We start from the raw sequence: 23,240 nt of genomic DNA on the forward strand, positions 1-23,240 counted from the left end.
TGAGATAATGTCTGTCCCTGGGAAATATTTTCTGCTGCAGAAAAATAGAAATCTGCGTGCTGAGGACTCATAAGTGTCCTTGATATATAACTATTATGAAGGATGCAGCCTGTCTCCTAACTGAATTCATGATTAAACAGATTTAACAGAGTGTTTGAAGAGACTAAAAGTAATTACTGTTGTTTAACAGCTGCTAAACCTCTGCTGAGGGGACATCTGCGTTTCTACTTATTTTCATTAGCCGCCAGTTTAAATGTGTTTGTACTGTGTACTTCTCGGGTGCGGAGGTGCACATCATTTTAATGTGAGAAAGCCTGCAGCAGAATGGAGCAAAAGTGTGCTTTGAATGATGATGATGTAGGCAGCTGTGATGAGTGCTCTGTGCTCCCTAAATGGCAGTGATGAACCATAAATACGTTTCTGCTCTTAAGCATCTCAGGAACAAAAATGGCAGATGAATTCACAGCTGACATGGGAAGCAGAGGACAAGGAAAAGTGGATGTGACAGGCTAATGTGCACTAATTATTACCAGAGTAGAAAACACATTAAGTGGCTTAATGGTGTGGAACTAAAAGCTGTTTAATTTTTTTTTATTTAGTTTTTAATATATGCAGTTCTTGTGTTATTATAACCTTAGTACTATATCATTGCAAGTGGAAGATCAGGATGAACAGGATCCTGTAGCTCACCCTTTGTACTTGGTGCTAATGAGAGTAAGTGCTATTTACAAAGCAATAAAAAATGGGGCGATCATATCTTATTGAGGAGCCTGTAATAGTAATTAATTTGCAATTAATACCAACATGTAGGTGAAACTATAAAAAAAAAAAACATCTTATGGATTACTGTCAGTTTCTACTTTAATTGAATAAATTTGTTTGTTTTTTTTGTCAGTTTTTATTGCAGCCTTGGGATGAAGTCAGGGACTTTGTAAAAGTTAAAAGCCATTAAGGGAAATGGGAAACGGGTGAAGCATAAAATGAAGGACCTCATGTTCTACCTGTCACGTTTATTGTGGTTGTCACGTGAGGCTCATAGCCAATGACAGCCATGCTCTGCAACCGCACAGGGTGTCATCTTTTTACACGCTGAAAACCCATCAGTTGCGTCAAGTTATATACAAGAAGAGCGGATGCTACATGGCGTGATTTTCAAAATAAAGGCGCAAGGGTGTGTCTTTTGTTATAGAAATCAGTAGTGGGCTGAATAGTAAAAATACATGAACATCCAATGACTGGACAAGGAGTAGGATCTTTTAGATACATATCATGAAAGTGGATTACCCATTTTACACAAGTACAATTTTGATGGTTTTAGTTCTGCCTAAAATTATTTCTAAAAGTTGGTATTAGTCTATCAAAGTCAAATGAAGGAGCATTGCATCATCTATAATACAGAGGTACAAAATCAAGTTTAATTTCCATCAAACAGCTGGGAGATGGGAATGTTTGAGCAGATGAATTATTGTTCCCATAATTAATTATTCAAGAGTTGGTGTAGCCATGTGGCATTGTTTCTGTTGTATAGATACTGACTAATTGGTTTGGGCATCTGACACGAGGGTGTCACGAGAGTGGGTATACTGGACAAAGGATGCTGAAAATGAAGCTGCCAGGCAGAAGGAAAAGAGGAAGACGTCAGGGCAGACTCATGTATAGTGAAGGAGGACCAGCAGAGCGTTTGTGTGATAGGGTGATATGGAAGCAGGTGATCTGTTGTGGCGACCCCTAGAGGGACAAGCTGAAAGAAGAAGATGCTGTGATCACTTTTGCAGCTTTATTAATTCATCACCAAAGTTTTTTTTGTTTTTTTTTTTTTACTGAGGCACGACTACTGTCACAAACCCTCAGATATTATGTGGTTTGTATCATTATATTTTTCTAGATGCAATTTTAGCTCCATCAACTTCAATAGCCTTTAAACTGGAACTGCTTACCAAAATCATGCTAGTTAAACTGCAACATTATCAGTTTAACTATCTCTCAGTAGTCCATGTATCTTTTTTTTAAAATTCCCTTTACCTAATTTCTAACTGTTTTATAGAATTGAATGTTTAGGTTTTGCTAGTTTTACTGGATTATTGTTGGTCCTAATTGTATTTTAAATCATTTTTACTCCATATATTGGTTTTAATTCGTTTTAGTTGTGTATTGTTGGTGTGTGTGTGTGTGTGTGGGGGGGGGGGGGGGGGGGGGTATTAACATCAATTTGCTGAATTTACATTTCTTTTACGAGGTTAACATATGGGATTTCTCATTTTCACCAAAAATCATTGTTACTTTTTTCTTTGATTTTCGGTCATTGCAGTTTCTTAGTTTGTTGTCCTATTTCGGGTTGCTTTAATTTTGAAACACGCGACCGGAAGTTTTGCCCTATCTTTTCATTGGCTTGACAGGTGTGGAGCTCCCAGTCCTGGATTTGATGCCGTCCTTCGGCCAGTAGACTTCTGGCGGTCACACGCCGCACGTTTTTATCTTGCTTTTTTTAATCCGCCAGCACAATGTGGTTGTTGATGAGCTCGGGACCACCTTAAAGAGCACCTTCCTCTGATCCACATTACAGGTGGATCGTATAGATCTATCGCATGTGCGGAGAGGGAAGTTTACCTCCACCGACCCGAGGCTAGAGGCGGATAATACAACGGCAGTTTATACGGTAAGTGATTTTGACAGGGAGGCTGTGCAGTTATTGACACGGATTACGAGAAAGCTGTTTATGAATTGCAAATAAGTTGGTTACATTTTTGTTATTAATGCAATTCAGTATTTAAACTTTAGGCTGGTATACATCAGTTGCACATATATCAAAAGAAACTTTGATTTGGACTAAAAGTTGTAGCTCCCCGATACAGAACAAGCCCGGTACCCCACCCATTATTAAATATAATATAATCTAGTAATATAGTTAAACACGGGGCTCATTTAAATCTTGGGGGATTAATTGAATTGCAGGTTACTGTCCAGAGATTTCATCTGTCTGCCTTTGAATATATTAACTTGTTATCTACTGCTCATTTTACTAATGAGGAGGTCTGGTAGACTAAACCTCAAGATCTCTGCCCACATGTTCACGCTGGCATGCTTCACGGTTAAACCTGCTCTCCTTGGGCTCCCTCTGCTCAGCCGTCGCAGCCCTGTCTGTTCATACAGTCCTAACACCACTACATCACATAAAACCACAGTGGAGGTCTGAGCTTGTTAACACGGCCTAGGGACGCATATTTAAAGTCACATATTCGCAGAATAGTGTACTCAGTGGCAAATGTTGTACGCAGTGGATCATGTATGATGAAAATATCTAAGTTAATATCTAAGTTATTGATTACTTACAGAATCTGTGTACAGAAAATGACTAAAATAATGGCTGATTTTTACCTTGATCCCCTGAATGCCCTGCACCTAGGACAGATCTGTGCACCAGACGTTGTCATCTGATTTAATTTTAGTTCCCATTGTCATTCAGAGGTAGAGCTCGGAGCCTGCCCAGCTGCTTGTTACATAATGTCAGCTGAGGACTGCCACAGTTTAGTGAGCAGAGGGGGAAACTCGAGTGGAATTGAGCACAGACAATACAGAATGAGGCCAGATTACAGCGTTACATAAGGGATGTTTTACTTCCACTTGGCTGAGATGATGCAGATGATGGTGGTCCAGAAATAGGTCTGAGTAAAGGACGCTGCGTACACTATATTTACACACGGTGGAGTGAAGATAAGCTTGTTAATGCACAGAGAAGGCTCTGATTGTCAGGTCATAAAAAGAGATATTTGTATTTCATGTAGTGCAAGTCGGGCTTTGTTACTAATATCCTGTGGTAAATGTTTCCAGTAATTTTCATTGTGTGCACACTGAATGGGCAATAGTCTGTATTACATTCAAGGACATGCCTAATGCCTTTTGAAAGAAATGGAGCCCAAATGTCTGGTGGCTTTCCTCCCTTCTAACCTTAACAAATCATCCTATGGCACTGCATGGTTCAGTAGGTTGCAATGGTCTGAACTACATCTATTAATGTTGATTTCTTTGCTGGCAGTCTGTACATCCTTCTGTTTACTGTCCAACCTGAAGTGATAGAAGATTAAGTGGGTTGAAATTTTGTATTGTACAATGCAGTTACAGATAAACCTCAAAAGTAAACCCATTGCTGTGCACATTGATTTTAGGACATATGTTAGCAGTGAATTTCTGCTGGGATACATAGCACCACCAGCTCTCATCTATCGCAGCCGATTGAAAACAACTCTTATCTCCCATCTCCGTGTCACACAGAGCGGAAAGTCTTTGTCACATTGCTCAGTACAGGGGGAAAATGAGAAGAGTCTTATGGCACACAGTCAGTGATTTCAAAGCAGATAATTTGCAAGCAAAAAAGCCAGCATTCGTCACTGATTTAACGATCACTTGTTGGTTAATAGTAGTGTGGGTGCAAAAGATGTTGAATGCAGATAAAAACAGAGACATCTTCTTTTCTGCTGGCCTTTCCAGGAATCAGCCATTTATTTGTTTTTGCCTTTGAAAGTGTATGTCCACCGTTGATCCGAGACTTAATGAATCAATTTAGGAATTTAAATGGGCAGCTGTATTTGTGGAGAATAGTAGAGTTAGTGTTCCACGTTGAGGTCAGCTGTATGTTAACAGTATAAGTAGGCAACAAATCATGGGCTAAATTTATCCAAGATAAGATTTTTACGGACACGGGGGTTTGAAAGCTTATAATTATTACAGTTTAATTAATTTATTCAGCATTACAAACATGCAGTTTGTACACGTGTACTTCTAAAATTTCCTCGAAGTCAACATGTGATCGAAACTGTTTTGTGTGGGTTTGCTTTGCATGAAATTAATTAAACCACGACACAACAATCAGAAAGATCAAATATGAGCTCTGAATAGCCAGATATTCTTGTCCATTTCTTTTTGTGGCATATTTTTCTCCCCATCTGTACCTTAATGGAGTGCACAGTCCTTCACAGCTATTACAGCACTATGTAACACAGTGGATCATGAATGTTAAAGAGGATGAAGACAAAAGGTGAAACAAAAAGATCCAAAAGAGTTGAATTCATGCCAGAGTTATTGTTTTGGATTTCATTAGTTTTTTATGGGTGTGCCTAGTAAAGTGGCCAGTGGGGTTAGTGCTTGAGGGAGCCACAGCAGCAGCACTGCAGGAGCTGTGGGCTGCATCCTAATAAACTGGGATGACTGCAGTGGGAGCTGTGAATAACACAAACGTCACAATTATACAACCCCTGAAATTTTCTGTCGAGTTTGAAACTCTACAGCGTGTCCCTGAAGTTCACATAATGTCGGCATTACATACAAATATGCTTGAAAAGAAAACTAGAAACAATGTCCTGTTGTTGTCAAGGTGGTTGCTGTGAGCTGTAGATTTGGGGTTTGCCGTACTGTGTTTATATATAAAAACTCAAAGTGGCTCAAAGTCAGAGTCATTATCCAAACATTAGATGGCCTGAACTTATATAAATATTGTCCAAGATACTACAACGTAGTCAAAGAATAAGCTAGATTGATGCACAATTGTGGGTACGTTCCTTTTCATGCACAATATTGTACTCAGGGCTTCATCTTAAGTGATAACTTTAAAAATAGTCTCTTTTAATCAATTAACTTTTATGAGCAAAGTGTAGTAAACCAACAAACAAAAATAAATACAATCAGTATTTGGCCTGGCTAAGCTATAGCATATTGATATTCAGTACTGCTGTGCTTTATTTCCATGGAAATTTAAAGTCTTTCTCAGGATTAATGAAGGTCACATTAGGTAAACGTACATCTTACAACAAAAGCTAAAGTCCAGACCTTCCACTGCATGTGACAGTGAAAGAAATGCTGCGATATATAAACCCCAACAGCAGCATAATGCTTACTTACAGAGTGTGAAGGAATCAATCAAAATCTCTCACTCAAACATGATTCATGTTTGTTTTGCATCCTGTTACTGACACAAAAGTGATTTATGCGTTGACCTTTTGCTTCCCCGTTACTGTAAAACCAATTTCTCACAGCTGCTGTGGACATGGACCTGCTAAGAGCTCGGTGATATGAGGTGTGCCTATTTGCGGTGACTTGGTTAGTTAATTTATATCCTGTAGTCTGTGTTTTTCCGCAGTTACATACTCAAAGTGACAAATTATACCTGACTTGTATTCATAGAGCAGAACCTCACTGTGCACTGCTGGATGGATGTGAGAGAGTGCACTGATGCAGCTGGTACTTGAAGTACAAAGCAGAGGGTCTGATATTAAATTACCACCTGACAGATGTTTGTGTGTCCGCTGATTATGGTTTTGAGCTGACCTTGCGGGATTTTAACAAGCATGCAGAGAGAGTCTCCACTGTGCTATTTCTATTTAACAAGTCCACACTATCACAATATTTTTTTTTTTCATGGTGAAATTCACAGTTTAATGGAAATAACCAAAAAGACTCTTCTCCCCGCAGTCATGATGCTCTGAGGCCACTGCATGAGGCCGCCTGGGCGAACATGATGGAGGAGGCTGCCAGCCAGCTTGAAAGAGATCATGTACACAATGTCTATGACAAGATTGCCCCATATTTCAACGACAGCCGCTATAAAGCCTGGCCGAAGGTGCGGCAGTTCCTCCTGGAACTGCAGCCTGGGAGCATCGTTGCTGACATTGGTGGGTCTCCAGCAGTAATGTGATCCTGAAGGTCCAATTACAGCTGGCTTACATTTCTTGTGTTATGTTGTAGCTGACTGTCTTGTCTTTCCAGGTTGTGGTAATGGTAAGTATCTCCACATCAACAAGGACGTGTTCAAGCTGGGGTGTGACGTTTGTCGCCCCCTGGTGGATTTTGCCTGGAGCCAAGGACATGAGGTCCAGATGTGCGATGGGCTGCATTTGCCTTACAGAGACAGCTGCTTTGATGCTGTGCTTTCTATTGCAGGTAATGGTCAGAACTATAAGCAGTTATTATAGATGAGATAAGAGTTTGTTTTTTTTAATATTTCACTTAGTAACAAATCACTCCCTTAATATGCATGAGCTCAAACGTCGCAGCCGTCATCTAGCTCAAATTAGGTTAACTCATATAATGATAAACATCATATTACCACAAACTTGCGTTGCCAAGCCAACAGTGTGAAAAATAATTATTGTGTCCTACCAAAAAAAAGAGTGTAATTAGGTCCAAACCGAACAGCTGCACTATTCATTTATCTTCCATTATACACACAGTGTACATGATACCTCATAAATCCATGCTTAAAGCTGACAAATTCATATTTTTGTCACAGTCATTCATCATCTGTCCACCAAAGAGCGTCGTATTCGAGCAATAAAGGAGATGGCTCGCACTCTGCGAGTGGGCGGACGCATTATGATCTACGTGTGGGCCATGGAGCAGAAACGTCGTAAATTTGAAAAACAGGACATCTTTGTTCCTTGGAACCCCAATCCTCAATTCCTTCCCGGCCTCAACAAACCGAGGAGGAGAACCACAGCACAGAGCGTGAGCGAAGCCATAGACAACACTGAAAAGCACAGGAAGGTTAGAAGCACATCCTCTGTGGCAGACGAAGAAGATCTCGGTCGCACTACGCCACAGCAGAGGACACACAAACTGTGGTTCTTCTCCAGGTCTCTTGATTCTGTGTTCGACTTCGGAAGCTTGGGGATCTCCCGTTCATCCTCCAGAGACATGAGCACTTTATCTTCACCCACAGGTGAAAATGAGGGGAACAAGTTCAACCTGAGCGGGAGAGGACGAGGGCTTATCAAGCAAGTCTCAAGTTTCTTTTCTCCTCCATCTGTGGTCGGATCAGAAGAGGATGTCTTCGTCACAGAGCAGCACAAGGGACCGAATAATTCTGGAGGCAATGGCACCACTAACAACAGCAGCCCAGTGTCTTTAGTCCAGGAGTGTGGCTCTCTGGCTCTACCAGATCTAGTCTCCTTGCAGGGGGAGGACCTAAAGCAGTCTGGAGATGAAAGAGATGGAGGGCTGCTGGGAGAAGAGCTGCAGGAAAGCACACAGAGTCCTCAGGGGAGTGAAGGGCAGGTGGAAGGCTCCTGCTTGAGGTACTACCACGTCTTCAAGGAGGGCGAGCTAGCAGAGCTGATAGCGAATCATGTCGAAGAGCTTCATGTGAAACACACCTACTTTGATCACGCCAATTGGTGTGTGGTGGCAGAGAAAGTTCAGGTATGGAAAATATGACCGGAACTTGTCGTATTTGAGTTCACTTTGCATCGCCTCTGCCTCAAGTTTTAGCACTGAATTCCACATGTGAGAATAATGATTCTTTTCATTTAAATGTGCAAATGTAGCCATTGTTGAAGGTCTAGGTAACACTAACATTCTCCAGTGCTGTAATTCTCTCATGAACTATTTAAAAATGAGATTTTTATCCATGTATTTATTTATTTATTTTATCCTGGAACCAGCTATATGTCAGACCTTTTGGAAAGCAGCAAATAGATATTTTATGGAAGTGTTCAACCGTGGCCGTTACTGTATGCTGTACCAGATTTTTTTAAACTATTTATTCTTTTTCAATAAATCTACAGTGTATCTTTTAGAGTCAGTGTTTTGTTATTTAACCTTAGTGGGCTGCATCACAGCTATTGATTTGTATTTTAAAATAACATTTTTTCTCTTTGTGCTTTAAATATGAGCAAAAGAGAAATGTACAAAGCTACAGCATACTCTTCCCTCTGCTGTTATCTTTTAATATATTGATTTCAGTAGAGAATTCTTTCTTTCTTTGTGTCTGACCGTTTCAAAATCGCATGCTGCTTATCTCTCATTAAAAGGAGCCAAATTTGCAGCTAGTATCAGCTGCGGACTTCTTGGTAACGCTTCCTGTGAAACTGCTCGTGCGTACTTTTTCATTGCACTCTCATACAAGTTTAAAATTGTGCAGAATCTCTGCCGAAACATTAGTGCCATTTTCTTGTTGTTTTACTCTACAAGTGTTCCAGACAACATGTCGCCAGTGTGTCTGTATGTGCGCGCCCTTGATGTAGATATTTGCAATAGTGGCATTGTGTCGTGTAACAATTTGGTATGTCTCAGCAAATCAGAAAACTGCCTCATGTACTGTGAATAAACATTGCACTCTATCACAAGTATATCGCTGCTTGATGTCAGTGAATGACATAATAGGTGAGACTTGAAAAACTGTTTATATCCATTGTGGTGCATTTCTTTATCTGTATAGTTTTTGTGGACCAACTAGGTTTGTCTTAAAAGTGGCAAATGTCTTGTGTGAGCTGATGTAAATACTTTGTTTTGGGGTTTTTTATTAAATTTGTTTTTGTTCACGGGTGTTGTGTTGCTTTTACTCCCATTAACAACAAAGATTTGTTCATGTACAGTTTATTCATTGTCACACAGGTATAATTTGGTAAATGGTAAGCTAAAAGCCTTTATAGCCAACTTGCACATACTATACTAGAATCATCACCAGCCTACAAATGAAAGCCTTAATATTTGATTTGTGAGGATTTTTAAATAATTTTTTAACATGTAGTCATGTGAAGAAGATTTCCACTGGACTCTGCAGTCTATGCAATAACTCAATTATTTTACTGTATGACTGTATTGGTCTCTCACGTTGTAGTGAAATCCTCTTCTTTTTAATATTGCTTCAATTCATTAATGTTTATTGGCGTTCATTTATGCACAGCTCTTAAAAGCCACACCACACTAGCATTTAAATCTGGTCTGGGTCACTACAACACCTTGAGTCTTTTCTTTTTCAAACATTTTATTGTAGATCGAGGTTGACTCAATGACCGCAAGGTTCCCAAATCCTGTGGATACAAAACAAACCCGAATCCCTCCACCTTGTGAGCTGATATGTGGTCTTTGCATTGACATGCTGTATTTTGTACCCAAAATGGCGCTATCCATTATGGACAAGCATCTCTACTTTAGTCTCATCAGCAACATTGTTGCAGAAGTTTATTTAAATGCAGTTTTTTTTCTAATTGCATTGGAATGTTAACATTTCCGATACTACCTGAAGCTTGTAAAGTTTTTAGCTCTTAGTTTTTATGCCCCCCCCCCCCAAAAAAAAAAAAAAAAAAGAAAAGAAAAGAAAAAAAAAGAAATCCTCCCTGAGAGTTGTATTGTCTGACCTTTGAGTGAATTTTGTGGAATTTCCACTCCTGGTAAGATTGTGGCATTAACAGGGAGCTGAAAGCTCCAGTCCAGAAAACTACCAGAAACTCTGCTTTTGTGTTTTTGACCAATTAATCAAGAGCATTTGATAAGCAGCACCTCTTGATTCCTATATAAACAGTTTTTCCACAGGACTGTACTGAGTTCCATAAAAACCTTCTTTTTCAGATGAATGTAAAAAATATGTTATGGTAGCTGTGATGTCCCTATAACAATATAATTGTAGTTACAAGATCATCATTGCAACGAACCAAAAATGAGTGAAATAAGTTCTAATATGTGACCGCATAAGATGTATCACTCCTACAGTTAATCTCAACTGTGTAAATTAAATAAATATGCCAATGTAACTGAAGTACTGGTCAGTTTCTACATTTTTGTAACTTTACAAATGACCATGGCATTGACTCTCAAATGTCAGCTACCCACTGAGGATCCTCTTGATTAGGGAGGCAAGTTTTACATACCACACTCCCTCCAAACCTGAAACATAAATAGCAAGGTTATAATGAGAACTCGTTTTTTAAACTAACCATTTCTGTACATAAAATTGGACAAACAAGTCTTCTATCTGCTGTGTTTCATTTACCTGAGTTGCTGCTCTGTGGACGATAGAGTGTCTGAGTGCCAGTCTATTGATGTCTTTAGAGTATCCTCCACCAATAACAGCAGCGATAGGGACACCTCTTTTCACCACAGTCTTCAGCACAAACAAATCTCTCTGATAGAGCCCTAAGGGACACTTAAAGTCATTCAAAAAGTCTGTAAGTGATTTGAAGGTAAAAACACCTGGGTGTAAAACAGAATGGCTCACCTTGGTCTGTCAGGCGAAGCCTTCCGAGTTCATCTTCCCAGTGAGGATCAACCCCTGCGTCATACAAAACCAGGTGTGGGCGAAAGGTTTCCAGCAGCCAGGGAAGGTGGGCTTCAACTGTTGGGTACACCATCAGACATATTAGTGAGTTTTTAGAAGCATCTTCAATGAAAATCATCTTAATCAAAAACAACAATTCTCACAAATTGAAAACAGTAGTGCTAGAATTGCGATTCAGTGATTAGATATTTATTAATATGGAGAGTATCTACATACCTGTGGAGAGGTAATCCTTGTCCTCCAGCCCATCCTCCACACTGATATCAAGGTCGCTCTGTTGTTTACGAAGTGGGAAGTTTTTCCCACAGTGCACTGAGAATGTAAACACAAAAGGCTCCTCTTTAAAGATGAAAGCGGTGCCATCACCCTGTAGGATGTTTGACACATGAAAAAAGTTTAGCCTCTCAACAAAGACAAATGCTAATCCACAACAGAGACTAGTGTACTCCACCTGATGAACATCTAGATCCACAATGAGAACTTTGCGTTTAGTAGAAGGGGAATTAGGAGAATTGTCCATCGTGTATTTGGCTGCGACTGCAAGATCGTTGAGGAGACAAAACCCCGAACCATAGCTGGGAAAAGCATGATGAGTTCCTCCTGCTGTGCTGCAAGCCAGACCCCTCTGCAGAGCGACTTCAGCAGCTAAAACAGTCCCACCTGGCGATGAGAGAGAACGTTAACAGCAAACATAATGCAATCTTTCCGGGTCACGTGTACGTCATGAATTTCTCTCACCTGTTTCATATCGACAGCGCCTCACTATGCCTTCACTCCAGGGAAAGCCTGTCCTCCTTTGCTCTTGCTCACTTATTTTCCCATTTATGAAGTTGTCCAGGTAGTCCTCAGTGTGCACACACCTCAGTAAATCCTTAGAGGCAATTTCAGGGACCCACACCTACTGTAAGAAAGGAAAAGGCACATCAACAGGAAAATGTGCTTTCCAATAAATACTACTTTTAATAGCAGCAGTAATATTCACTATTAGTTGATCTTGTTATGTTTAGAAACTGGATGCCTGTAAATCATAAAAAAAAAAGTACAACTGTTTTGTCGAAAAAAACTATGCTTGTAGTGACACACAAGCAGGAAAAACGTATTATCTGTCATTTATTATCAAATAATCGATTACAATCACAGGCAGATATCATAAAAGTGTCTCACTCACCTGTTTCTCTGTAATGACCTGATCTCCGAGCAAACACTGTAAAACCCGGGGAAACTTGCCCATTGGAAACCTATGATTGGGTGGGAGGTCACACACATACTTGCTGTGATGAACTACTGGAAGCGCGCTAGATTCGTGTCTCACCTGCGAGATGAAAAAGGTGAGTTTTATAATGCACCCACTGCGGCGTTCAGGGGAAAAATACTTCAGTTCACTTTGTTTAAATTATCATACAAACTTCTTACTAGTTCAGCATGGAAGCACCTGCAGGAGGTGAGAGCTTCACCAATCATCAACCACGCGACTTTGGAGCGAGGTCCTTTAGAGAACAGCCGCTTAATGCAGGTCATTTCTAAGACAGGAAGCAATGAATGACGGTCGCTTACTTAAGACGGGAGAATGCTACATTATACACAGTTACGATGTTATGAAACGAGACAGGAAGTCCATAAAGTGTCCCGTCTGTACTGTGTAACGGGATGCTTGGCTGTTACAGCGCCTCCTCAATCTACTGCTGCCATCTTCTGTTATGGAGTGCAAATAACTTTCTGTGCTGCTGTCACGGTTTCTTTCTACTGCTTTGTTTTCTACTATAGTCAACTTGATGGTGAGTATTTTTTTTTTTTAATCAGTTGTATCCTATCCACAGATTTACACGTTTAAACTATTTCAGTATTATGCAAAAATCTTGAACCACCTCTTAATGTTTTATCATTTGCTAGGAGAATGTGTGCAGGAGAATGACTTTATGCTTGAACACAGTCTGAACTCTCGGTAATATAAGTAGTCTTCACAAGTAGCGCTCCAGGTTTATTGAAGGACATTTTTAAAGACCATTCATATGCTTTTCTTTGCAAGCTCCTTTGACTACGATGACCTGGATGACTGAGAACCTTCACAGACACCTTGGCTGGTTTTTGTTTTATTCTCTATCAACATGACCCCACACAGCTTTAATAATGTTGAGGAGAAGCTATTCCATCACTGATAGTGATCCATTATGTGTTTTTCTATCCAGGTGTGCTTTCACTGCATTAGGATTGTGCTTAGAATGGTTGTCATGCTGAAGTGTAGTTCTGATGACTGTAAACACTCATTGTTTTACCTCTCTCATTTGGGTTCATCACTCAATAAGAGCTGCCGCCACCGATTTTCAGTCCAGTCCATTTGTTGGGTAATTTAGCATACCTCATTTCCCCCTGTTTCCCTTCCTTAATACCTTCTTGATAGCCATCCTTCCACTCAGACCATTCATGATGAAGCTTCAGCAAACAGTAAATGGATCGACTGAAGGGTCAATATCTCTCATGTCCTGTATCAAGTCTTATTTTTTCATATTTCTTAAGGACATGAATTGCAGATACTGTTCATCTGGTGGGGATAGTTTTTTTTTTAGGCCCGCTACTTTTTTTCTGCTCTCCACTTGTCCAGTTTCTTCATTTTTAAGAACACACTAAACAGGATGTGTCCTTTAAATACTATTTAATTCCTGTCAGACTGTTTTATCGTTGGTATTTTTCATAGATTCAACTAAAGAAATGGAAACGATCGGTGTTTATGTGACAGGCTGCGCATAACAAAAAATAATTAATTTAAAATTGGTTCTCTAAAATTGTCTGCTATGTGAGGGGAAAAAACCCACTGGTTTATCCCTTAAGTTAGGCACCTCTTTTATGCTTGAATAATTCTCAAATCAGTGTGATCAACAAACAAACACACACAAAAAAACTTTCCTCTGAAAATGGGTGAAAAAGCAAATATTTGAAAGACCTTCAGAAAGCCTCAGGAACTATTGCTTAAAACCAATTAAAAACAAACAAACAAGAAAGCCAGACTCCTTGGAAACAAAATATTAAGAAAGAGGGGTGGAACAAGATTTTTGTACTGTCGTGTGCCTGTGTATATGGGTTATTAATGTAACATGCATGTTTCTGTTTGAAATAATTAAATTAAGTACTTTGAAATTATATATATATTATTTATAGACTACTTAATTTACAACTTCAGGTAGGCAAGTACAATTTCCATTTCAGTTATCACAACCAAGCTAAAACTAGAAAAAGCACTAAATGATTCTAAAAAAAAAATGTTTTCTTTTATTAGCTTTAGGGTTCATATGAGTAAAGGTCAGTATTGCAGGCCATTCAAAGCCATGTGAAAACGAGTTTTTTGTTTGTTGTTGGGGGAACCATAATGTTACTACATCTGGCTCAAATCCACATCTTGTTCCCCTGATGTTGTAGTTTAGTCGTCATCCAGTGAGCAGATTCCTCTGAAGCAAGCTGCTCAGATTCCTGAGTTAGGGTCAGAAAACAGATGGATTGGCTTAGCCAAAGCTGAATACACATTCTTTATGTGGCTGACTGTGAATGCCATCTGAAGAAAAAACTAAACAAAAACGTAAGTCTGTTATATCCTGTTTTTTAACATACAAACCTTTATGGCATGGTCAAACATAAGTTTTTTGTTTTCTACCCACACACTGCCCCTCTTTTCTACTATATTTCCATATAACGGCAGGGGTAATTGTTTTGTTTCCACTTCCTGTCCGATGTTTATCTGTACCCTGACTATCTTTAGGCAATCGTCCTGTGTCCTCCTTTGTTCCCATCACTGTCAGCTCCATGTCAGCACGCCGTGAACTGAGGTGGTTAATCATAGTGAGAGAGGATCATTTATGGTGTCACAGCAAAATCATGTCAGAGCCTGAGAGATTTATTGTCTTCACTCCCACATGTTCCAGCTGAAAGTTGCAGAAGGGCTCTGTGGCAAGTAAAGTATTACAAATATCAGCAGATTTCTTTCTTTTTATAGATGTAAAATGTGATAATTTAGCTAAAAAAAAATACTACAGTGTTCTTGTCACTTAGTGTCGTGGATTTGAGCTGCTTTTGTGTCTGGTTTTACCTCTCTGGCTGTCTGTCTTACATTGCTTGCAGGCAGCTCAGGGCACCGTCTGGCAGACTGCTGGCTCTTCATGAATATGTGTGTGTGTGGGGGTGTCGGGGTGGGGGTGTGGGTGTGTGTGTGTGTTAGAGAGACAGAATTGTCTGGCTGATTGGGGTTAGCACAGCCCCCTGAGAGTGGCTACTGTACTCACTGGTAGATAAGAAATAAGACGAGCATGCTGGCCTCAGGTGCAGAGGGGAAATCTCTTCATAATAGAGAGAGGAGATTAGAGAGGTAAAATCAATCACTGACTTCATTCCTGTTAACAGGCATTTCGGATAGAGAGAGATGAAGGTGGCTGTTCTTAACTGAAAGACTCCGATATATCTTGACAGAGGGATTGTGCTGGCGATAAAGGTTATATTAATTTATTATGGTGGATTTTCTCTTTTGCCTTTGCTTCTGTGTTTTACTAAATTTCATCTCAGCATTGTAAAGACCATGTGCTCAGTCTTTTATGACAAATCACTTGTACACGTGCCGCATGAGTGTTCCAGGCAACCAGTTATTTCTATTAATTTCCCTACAGTATCAAAAATCTACTAGCGTATTTGCTGAATTTTCTATTTGCTGTGAGGTGCAGAATGAGTAGAATTCTGGGATTTTCAGTTTTTTATTATTTTCATGGTCACTTTGATCCTGAAGATTTATTTTTATGTACTTCTATTTTATTTAGAGCTTTTTGTGTGTTGTACTGGAGTACTGGGGGGGAGCCCAGTCAGAAGCACCCAGTTTCACCTATACAGTTTTAATGAGTTCATAATGGCCTCGGGTCCTAATTTAAAGTATTGCTCACTCTCAGGAAGAAGAGGCACTCTAGCAGACACTGGGAAAGAGACTGCTTTCAATTATTAATGTGGACTATACAGAGATGAAAGCTGCAATTTGTAAAGAAAAGCATATATTTTGAGCAGCTGGAGCTTTTCAGTATCGAGTTTGCATGTTCTGCCTGTGCCTGTGTGGGTTTTCTCCTTCAGTCCAGGGAGATCCATGTTAGGTTAACTGGTGATGGAGGAATGGATGGATTAAGTATATGTTTTCATTTTACACAACATGCAATTGTTTTTAGCTTCTCTGATATGTAATTGCTGCTTAAATTAATAAACATTATTTGGTATTTGTTGTGTGTCATTAGGATGAGGGCTAACAGTCCAAATATTCAGTTTACTGTAAGGAGGACTAAGAAAACAGTAAATAATCATATTTAAGCAACTAGAATCAGGATGAATAAAGAATTTTCTCATTTGATTTTTTTAAATTCTTTTTCATTTTCAGGTATTTTCTTTTTATTTTGGCACCTTAATCATGTAAAGTGGAGTAACATGCAATAAAACATAAATTACATGTTAAAATACTGCAAACTTGATATTTACTGTGATTTATTTTAATTCTAAAGCAAGTTCATGATTGCTGAAGACCAAGAAGACTGTAACAGCACTAATAATGCATCAAATACTGCAGTGTATTACTTTAAAAATCCATCCATCCATCCCCACTATCATGTTCAGGTTTACCAGGGTCGAGGGGTTGAAACCTGTCATACAGCGAGAGAGAGTGAGAGAAAATGAGAACCACATTGTGAAGTATGATATCCATGACTTAGATCAAATGTTAAAGTGTGAAAACACCCCTGTGTAGTTCTGCAGTATTTTTCACAAGTGAAGCAGAAAGCAGAGTTGACGCGCAGCTGTGAGCTGCAGTCTGCTTCAGGGCAGCTGTTTTCAAGGCTTGCAGCTCCTGCATCTCATTGCCAGCAGCAACAAAGAAAGAAGATGACAACTGCTGGCCTTTGATCTGTTTTTCTCTTTCTCTCATCAGGCAAAATACGAGCAGGTTGACTAAAGTAAGAAAGCTTTTCTTCCTCATCGTGGTATAAGTTACAATTGGTTCCTTGCTTAGAAAGCAAAGTTGGTTTTTTCAACTAAAAAACAAAACAAAACAAAAAACGTCTTCCGAACAACATTTATTATACACAAATGCTCGATCAATTTTATTCTGCACGCAATGTGTTTTTAACCAAATGAATAACCCTGTCATCTCCGAATAGCCCTGTCATCTTGGCATGTATTTTCATGTTCCTGGAAGCAGCAAACGTGCTAGTTGTCTAACCCAAGTAGGGGAGTGTGTGGTGCAATGTTTGCATCAGACACTGGATTTGAACATACCTGTCAATTACACAACGATCACAACATCAAGCCCACAAACCCCTCTGTGCGCACCCTCCACCCCTCAACTCCGAGCGGAAAGAATTCGTTGGTAGATTGCGAGCGCTTGTAGAGCGTGTTGCAGCAGGTGAGAGCAGGAGTGGTTATTGGATTGAATTAATTTGTAGCTGCTGTTTCTGTATGATATTGACGGCCTGTTGCTCGTTCCCTCCGAGGCAATCGTCTGGTCACACGAAAAGTATAATGGACTGACTCCTCATCCAGTCCTGTGTTCCTATAATCACATACATCCGGGTGAGGCAGCCTGTGTTTGGGCTGTGGTATAATTTTCTGTCGTTTCACCCAGTGTTTACATTTTTCCGTTCATTATCTTCTCAGTATTCCCTGGCATCGCTCATTGTTTGGGAATGTCCTTACAGCTGTTACCCTGACTAATTCTTTCTGTGTGGCTCTCCTTTGTTATGCATGCTGCCCATATGTGTTGTCAAAGCTGTTATGCGTGAGCCAATGAGCCAAGACTTCGTGGAGCATAGCCAAAAATATAGACGCACAAATATTTGCCAGCGGGGTTACAGTTGAGGTGCGAGTGGAAAAGCTCTTGGTTTTGAAGTCTCGGCTTTTCAACTTAAGTGGAAAAGATTTGATTAACGCAACAATCTACTGGTCACTAAATCTGAATATTTAACTCTATTTTAAGATAGATAATTAGAATAGAATAGTCTCTGTTGCTGTTTTATCAGCAAAAAAAAAAAGCTTAAGCAATTAACAAACCAAGATAACATCTGCTATCACACACTGATGGCCCTCATGGGGGCATTTCAAGAACAGCTGTTCTAATTCATTCAAGAGAGTGTGTTTTATTTCAGAGGGGTGGCTTTAAGATCTGGGATCTGCTGATGTTGCCCTTTTTATTTTTTAATGAACTCCAAAAGACTGATGAAATATGAGAGCTACTTTCAGCAGCTCCCTTATTTGCATATTTGAGTTGGCAGATTTTTTTTTATTTATTTATTTTTTTATGGTGGATGCCTTTCCTAACACAACTCCAGTTGGATTTAAGTCTTCTCTCAGGACTGAGTCAATGCTGTTTTGATTGCAAAGCAAACATGTAAACTGCAACACTACTGATGAAATCTGAGTTTTTATTCTAATAAAGGGATACTCATCCCCAGAGAAGTTGGCAAGCTGTTCGCGTCCACATTAAAGTTAAACCCTCACCTCACCCGTCAGGCTTCATCATGCATGTTGTCACCTGCTTAGTGAAAACATAAATTTCTCCTTTAAAATGGTTATTACGTTTGATTTCTATAATTATCCAATTTGTTCCCTGTAGCTCTTGTGATTTGCTTTTTTTTATTGCTGGTATTTTAAAATAATATCTCACAATTATCCACATCTTAGTTTTTCTTAGATCAATTCAGGATAAAATGTGCCATTAAAACTACTGTGAATATATTCCCAGTCAAATTGTGAGCACACCCCCATACCTTTATCAGTCTTTAGAGGCTATAATTCAAATTTGATCAGGAGAAATAACAGTCTGAAAACTGGGCTCCTAATTATCTCTGCGCAGCTTTTACGGGATAAAGCTCAAGTGTAGCTTCATGTGATAATGCAGAACATCTGCCCATGTTCTTTGGTATGCTGTGAATCTGTAGGGGAGTCAGAAAACAGCAGAGATATTAAGTCAGACTGCGGTATCGCTGGAATGTTTTCTAGTGATGTTTGTGTTTTATATTGTATCCGTCTGTCGCCACAGCTCTGTACAGTTTGCATTGCATAAAATGCATAGAACAGCATAAGCAATGCTTTATGTTATCAGTGTTGCAGAAGCAGATAAATTATTAATTTTCCATACTGACACTGTTAGTGTTTTCTGTCTCTTGCTCTGTGTAGCAATAGGACATTTCATTGCTGGCAGGCAAACCTACCACCATACAGCCGCATGTTTCAACAACACAGATGGCTCCATTTCCTTTCCCTCACTTTAATCTCACTATACAATGTGAAGATCACAGCGTCTTCAGAGTGTCTGTCTCATCTTGACAGCCATGTTGATATCTCTGATAAGAAAGAAGAGGGAGAGACGAGACAGCAGGTGAATGTGTTTCACCTCACACAGTGTAAATGATCCTCACAAGTCATAAATCTCTCAATATCTTGACATCACTGCGTGTATATCATTGTTACGTGTGAAAATATAATTACAGGTGATGTTTGTACCTGTGGTCCATAAACAGTTCGCTATATATTACATGTTAACTCCAAAAAGTAGAAATAACTACATTTAATTAGTTCTAAAATGATCATGAAAAGTTTGAAAGTAAAAAATAGATCATTCAAACACCCATGTACAGGATGTAAAGGATATTTATTTGGAGTTTATATTTAGTAAATATAAATGGATATAAAAAAGTGTTATTGCTTTTTAGCACTGTGGGGTTTAGATGACTCTTTTGACAGTTTTTTCACATGGCTGTGTGAACTCAAAGGCAAATCTTATCTTCCATAACCTTAGATTTGTCAAACTGTAATGTTTCGAAAAGAGAGAACAGAAAAACAGAGTGATCATGAACTCCTCTAGTTTCACTCTCTTAAACATCCATCTGAAGTGAGTGATGAACAGATTGGTAATCTGTCTCTCTGATTGCTCTGTAAATCTGCCAGAAGTATCAGTAATATCCTTTTTCACTCACATTTGCTTCTTTCTGGAGGGTTTGGCACGGAGCGCCTCCGCCTGCTGCCTTGGTGGAATTCCTGCCATCTCGAATAGTTTGCTTTGCAAGCCTGACACATCCCTCCCCAGACCTGTCTTGACATAGTTGTCATAGCAGTGATCTGCAGTGGGAAGCCTTGTCTTGTTTCCTTTTTAACAAGCTCTGCATATGATTGTGGGTTCAAAAGTTGCGCTTAGCTTTGGTACTAAACAGTTGAATGTTTCTGGAACCACTAGAATGAAGAAAATAGAAACTTCAATGGCTACACGGGCCCAAAACATGACTTCTTGGACTTAAAATAAAATCACCCAAGAGCCTAGTCAAATTAAATGAATTTTCACTGTCTAAAGTCATAAATTGGCTAAAAGAATTGGAGTTCTGACTTGACATCCAGATGGTAGGATCAGAATTGTTTGCAACCAACATGAAATCTTGGATCCATCCTGCTTTGTATCAGCAGTTTAGGCTTCTGCTGCTGTAATGATGTGGGAGATATTTTCTTGGCACCTCAGTGCCAAATGAGCATCATTTAAACACCACAGCCTACCTGATTATTGCCAATCCCTCGGTGTGACCATCTTCTGATGGCTACTTCCAGCGGGATAACACAGCACGTCACAAAGCTCAAATCATTTCAAACTGGTTTCTTCAATATGACAAGGAGTTCACTGGTGACTGCTCTCCACAGCCACCTGATTTCAGTCCAATAGAGCAACTTTTTAAAAAACATACTCGTTTTTTTGTTTGTTTTTTAAGTTATGCATGCTTTTTTAAAAAGCATGACCATTTTGACTGAGAGATGAATGGCCAGGTGGGTGTAGCTGCTAGCTGTGTGTTAGACCAGTGTAAAGTGACTACTGTAAATATACAAAGATATGCTCCCTTTAGTTTCCTCTCTCCTGTTTGGGATCCTGATTCTGACTTTCATTCTAGGTTAGCTTGTGAGATCTATCTGACTGTTCTCTCTTCCACTAGCCTTGGACTGTTCACCTGCTCTGACGGGCCTCTCGCCGTTCCTCTTACTTATTCTTTCCTGGATAGATGGCACATATTCTGCTTCATAGTTACACTTGTCTGCTTCAGCTGTATGTACTCAACCAAGACAAAAATATCAAAAAATGTAATTTTTATGAATTAACTCGACAACCACATGTGACCTAGAAATAAGCTTTTGTTGTTCTAACCTATTATTACCAAACAAGCTTTAAGACTTTTCATAGAGAGATTTAGTGGGCTATACTACTTCCCTTTTATGATAATGTTCAAACACCAAAGCTCTTGTGTGCCTCATGTAACCTTTCCATGTAAGCATCCAGACAGTAGAGGAAAAATAACCATAAACACATCAAGGACATCAGGAATGTCATGACTGAACAAAAGATCATGCACACTCTGCACTCATATACCCTATCTTAAAGGTCAAAAAGCAGATTTGAATAGATATTCAACAACTGCTGTGTTAAGTATTCCTAAATATACATGGAAACATTTCTGCTGCTGTACGGACATATGGGTTATATGATTAAGAAAAAATAAAATAAAATGCACTATAAGGGTCAGTACAGAAAAGACCGGCCTTGTTTATAGTAATAGTATATAGTATAGTATAGTATAGTACAGTAAGTCTTACAGTTTTTGGAAGCTTTTGCATTCATTTGCAGTCCAGTTTATTTACCTGAATTTTTTTTAGAGGAATCTTTTTAACTTGCTTGTTAAGTCACTTAACACTGACCTATGGATTGTTCAAGCGTAAAATACACACCTAACTCAAACTGTGAACGGTGCAGGAAGAAGGCTGAAGACAATTGGGAAAAGAGGAATAAAGAGCAGGAGGAAGCTCTCAACAGTGCTGAGGGAAGATGACAACCACAGGCTCTATGCAAAGTATTTTATGAATGAGAGAAGCATTTTCTCCCCTTAGGCCAGAGGTCAGTTTGAGTCCAAATGCTTTTTATTTCTGTAGAAGTGGTTTCACATATTATTCCTGAAAATCAAATAAAAGAGACAATTGTTATAAACTTATAAATTTCTTCCAGAAGCAGTATGAAATAAAATAAAATAAATCTACATCACTTAAAAAATATGGAGACCTATATGGACTTTCTTTGAACAGACTTTAAAAAAATATTTTCTATACATGGAATAATATCAATAATGTAACTCAGTTATTAGGCATTTCCCAAAGGTGCCATTAAGAATAATGTATTTATGTTTTATAATGTGAATATTACACAAATTAGTACGATGTGGTATCCATGTAAACCAAACAGTCAGTGTTTGCTTGTAAATGAAAACTTGAGGAAGCATGCTTCCTTTTCAGCATCTGAATCTTCCGTTTCAATCTTCTCACAAAGATATCATCTTAATCTGTGATTACCTGCTCCAGCCTGATTCCCAGGGTGAATGACTTGAAAGCATTCTTTCTCATCACAGTGTTTCAAAGCTGAACACGGACGGTTCAGCCAGTGAACTCAGACATTCCCCAGAGGTTGTTTTTGAGGTCTTGAAACCATTTCACGTTATTTTACACTATCAACTGTTGGTCCCTTTACTCTGCACACCCACCTCTATCTCCTTTCTCCTCCCCTTTCACCTCCGAGCAAGTACACATTCTCCCTGCTCATATGCATATTCTGCGTCGTAGTTGCTGGAAGCTGATCAGTCCTGCTGCCCCCCCCATCCCAGAGAAAAGCATAAGGAGGAGGAGGGGGTGATGGCAGGCTTGCCAGAAGAAGTCTATGTGAACATGTGTGCCGCTGTGAGGGGCTGTCCAACGCTCTCTCTCTCTCTCTGTTTTTACAGGAACCAGGCTTGCTGCTTCTGTCTTGCCATGATTTCAGTGACATTGTTTAGGAAACACAGACAACTCATTTCTACTCAGCAGGTAAGAGTCACCTTCCCTGTGCTTATGAGTGAAGAAACCACGATAACTGTTAATTTCTCTCTTTGCTAATAATGCTTAGCTGAGTTTGTGTGTTAGGCTGTATGTTGTTTCTAAGTATGTTGAACTATTCAGGACTTTTTTCTTATTGCCTTAATAATCCCCCAAGACTCTTTTCACTTTTCTAGATAGTCTTGCCATGTCGGTGAACACACTAAGTCTGTTTTCACTCTGTGACTTCTTCTCTTCATTTAAATCAGCCCAGCATTCATCTGAGGATAATGAGACTTTTCAAGGAAACACTCTTTTTAAAAGA

General features: G+C 39.3%; 2 protein-coding genes across 5 annotated transcripts; one reads left to right on the plus strand and one right to left on the minus strand.

The window, feature by feature from the left end:
* The first annotated feature begins 2,409 nt into the window (after window positions 1–2,409).
* Window positions 2,410–10,075, plus strand: trmt9b (tRNA methyltransferase 9B). Its single transcript, XM_087851109.1, has 4 exons — window positions 2,410–2,656; window positions 6,463–6,662; window positions 6,757–6,930; window positions 7,280–10,075. The coding sequence occupies exons 2-4, from the start codon at window positions 6,506–6,508 to the stop codon at window positions 8,200–8,202; spliced, it is 1,254 nt and encodes a 417-aa protein (XP_087707235.1). The 5' UTR covers window positions 2,410–2,656; window positions 6,463–6,505; the 3' UTR covers window positions 8,203–10,075.
* hdac12 (histone deacetylase 12) lies at window positions 9,354–12,656 on the minus strand. 4 transcript variants are annotated; one of them, XM_087851110.1, is made up of 8 exons: window positions 12,458–12,656; window positions 12,213–12,356; window positions 11,783–11,942; window positions 11,496–11,704; window positions 11,261–11,411; window positions 10,985–11,101; window positions 10,760–10,902; window positions 9,354–9,800 (listed from the first exon to the last, which is right to left on the minus strand). In XM_087851110.1, the coding sequence occupies exons 1-8, from the start codon at window positions 12,560–12,562 to the stop codon at window positions 9,720–9,722; spliced, it is 1,110 nt and encodes a 369-aa protein (XP_087707236.1). In that variant the 5' UTR covers window positions 12,563–12,656; the 3' UTR covers window positions 9,354–9,719. The 4 variants fall into 4 exon arrangements, 2 of the variants coding, with proteins under 2 accessions (XP_087707236.1, XP_006796635.2); XR_004843824.2 differs by lacking the exon at window positions 9,354–9,800 and adding an exon at window positions 10,056–10,653 and having other exon boundaries at window positions 10,760–10,891; XR_004843823.2 differs by lacking the exon at window positions 9,354–9,800 and adding an exon at window positions 10,056–10,653 and having other exon boundaries at window positions 10,760–10,912.
* Window positions 12,657–23,240: the final 10,584 nt, after the last annotated feature.

Source organism: Neolamprologus brichardi, chromosome 14 (assembly GCF_056152115.1).
Source record: "Neolamprologus brichardi isolate AB-2024 chromosome 14, ASM5615211v1, whole genome shotgun sequence".
NCBI classification, from domain to species: Eukaryota; Metazoa; Chordata; class Actinopteri; order Cichliformes; family Cichlidae; genus Neolamprologus; species Neolamprologus brichardi.

Coding starts and splice junctions, on each gene's coding strand:
- hdac12 (XM_087851110.1), bottom strand. CDS start 12,562: ATGACCTGCATTAAGCGGCTGTTCTCTAAAGGACCTCGCTCCAAAGTC. Junction 12,357..12,457: donor GGTGCTTCCATGCTGAACTA/GTAAGAAGTTTG, acceptor TTCATCTCGCAG/GTGAGACACGAATCTAGCGC. Junction 9,801..10,759: donor TCCACAGAGCAGCAACTCAG/GTAAATGAAACA, acceptor TTGTATCCACAG/GATTTGGGAACCTTGCGGTC.
- trmt9b (XM_087851109.1), top strand. CDS start 6,506: ATGATGGAGGAGGCTGCCAGCCAGCTTGAAAGAGATCATGTACACAAT. Junction 6,663..6,756: donor GAGCATCGTTGCTGACATTG/GTGGGTCTCCAG, acceptor TTGTCTTTCCAG/GTTGTGGTAATGGTAAGTAT. Junction 6,931..7,279: donor TGCTGTGCTTTCTATTGCAG/GTAATGGTCAGA, acceptor TTTTTGTCACAG/TCATTCATCATCTGTCCACC.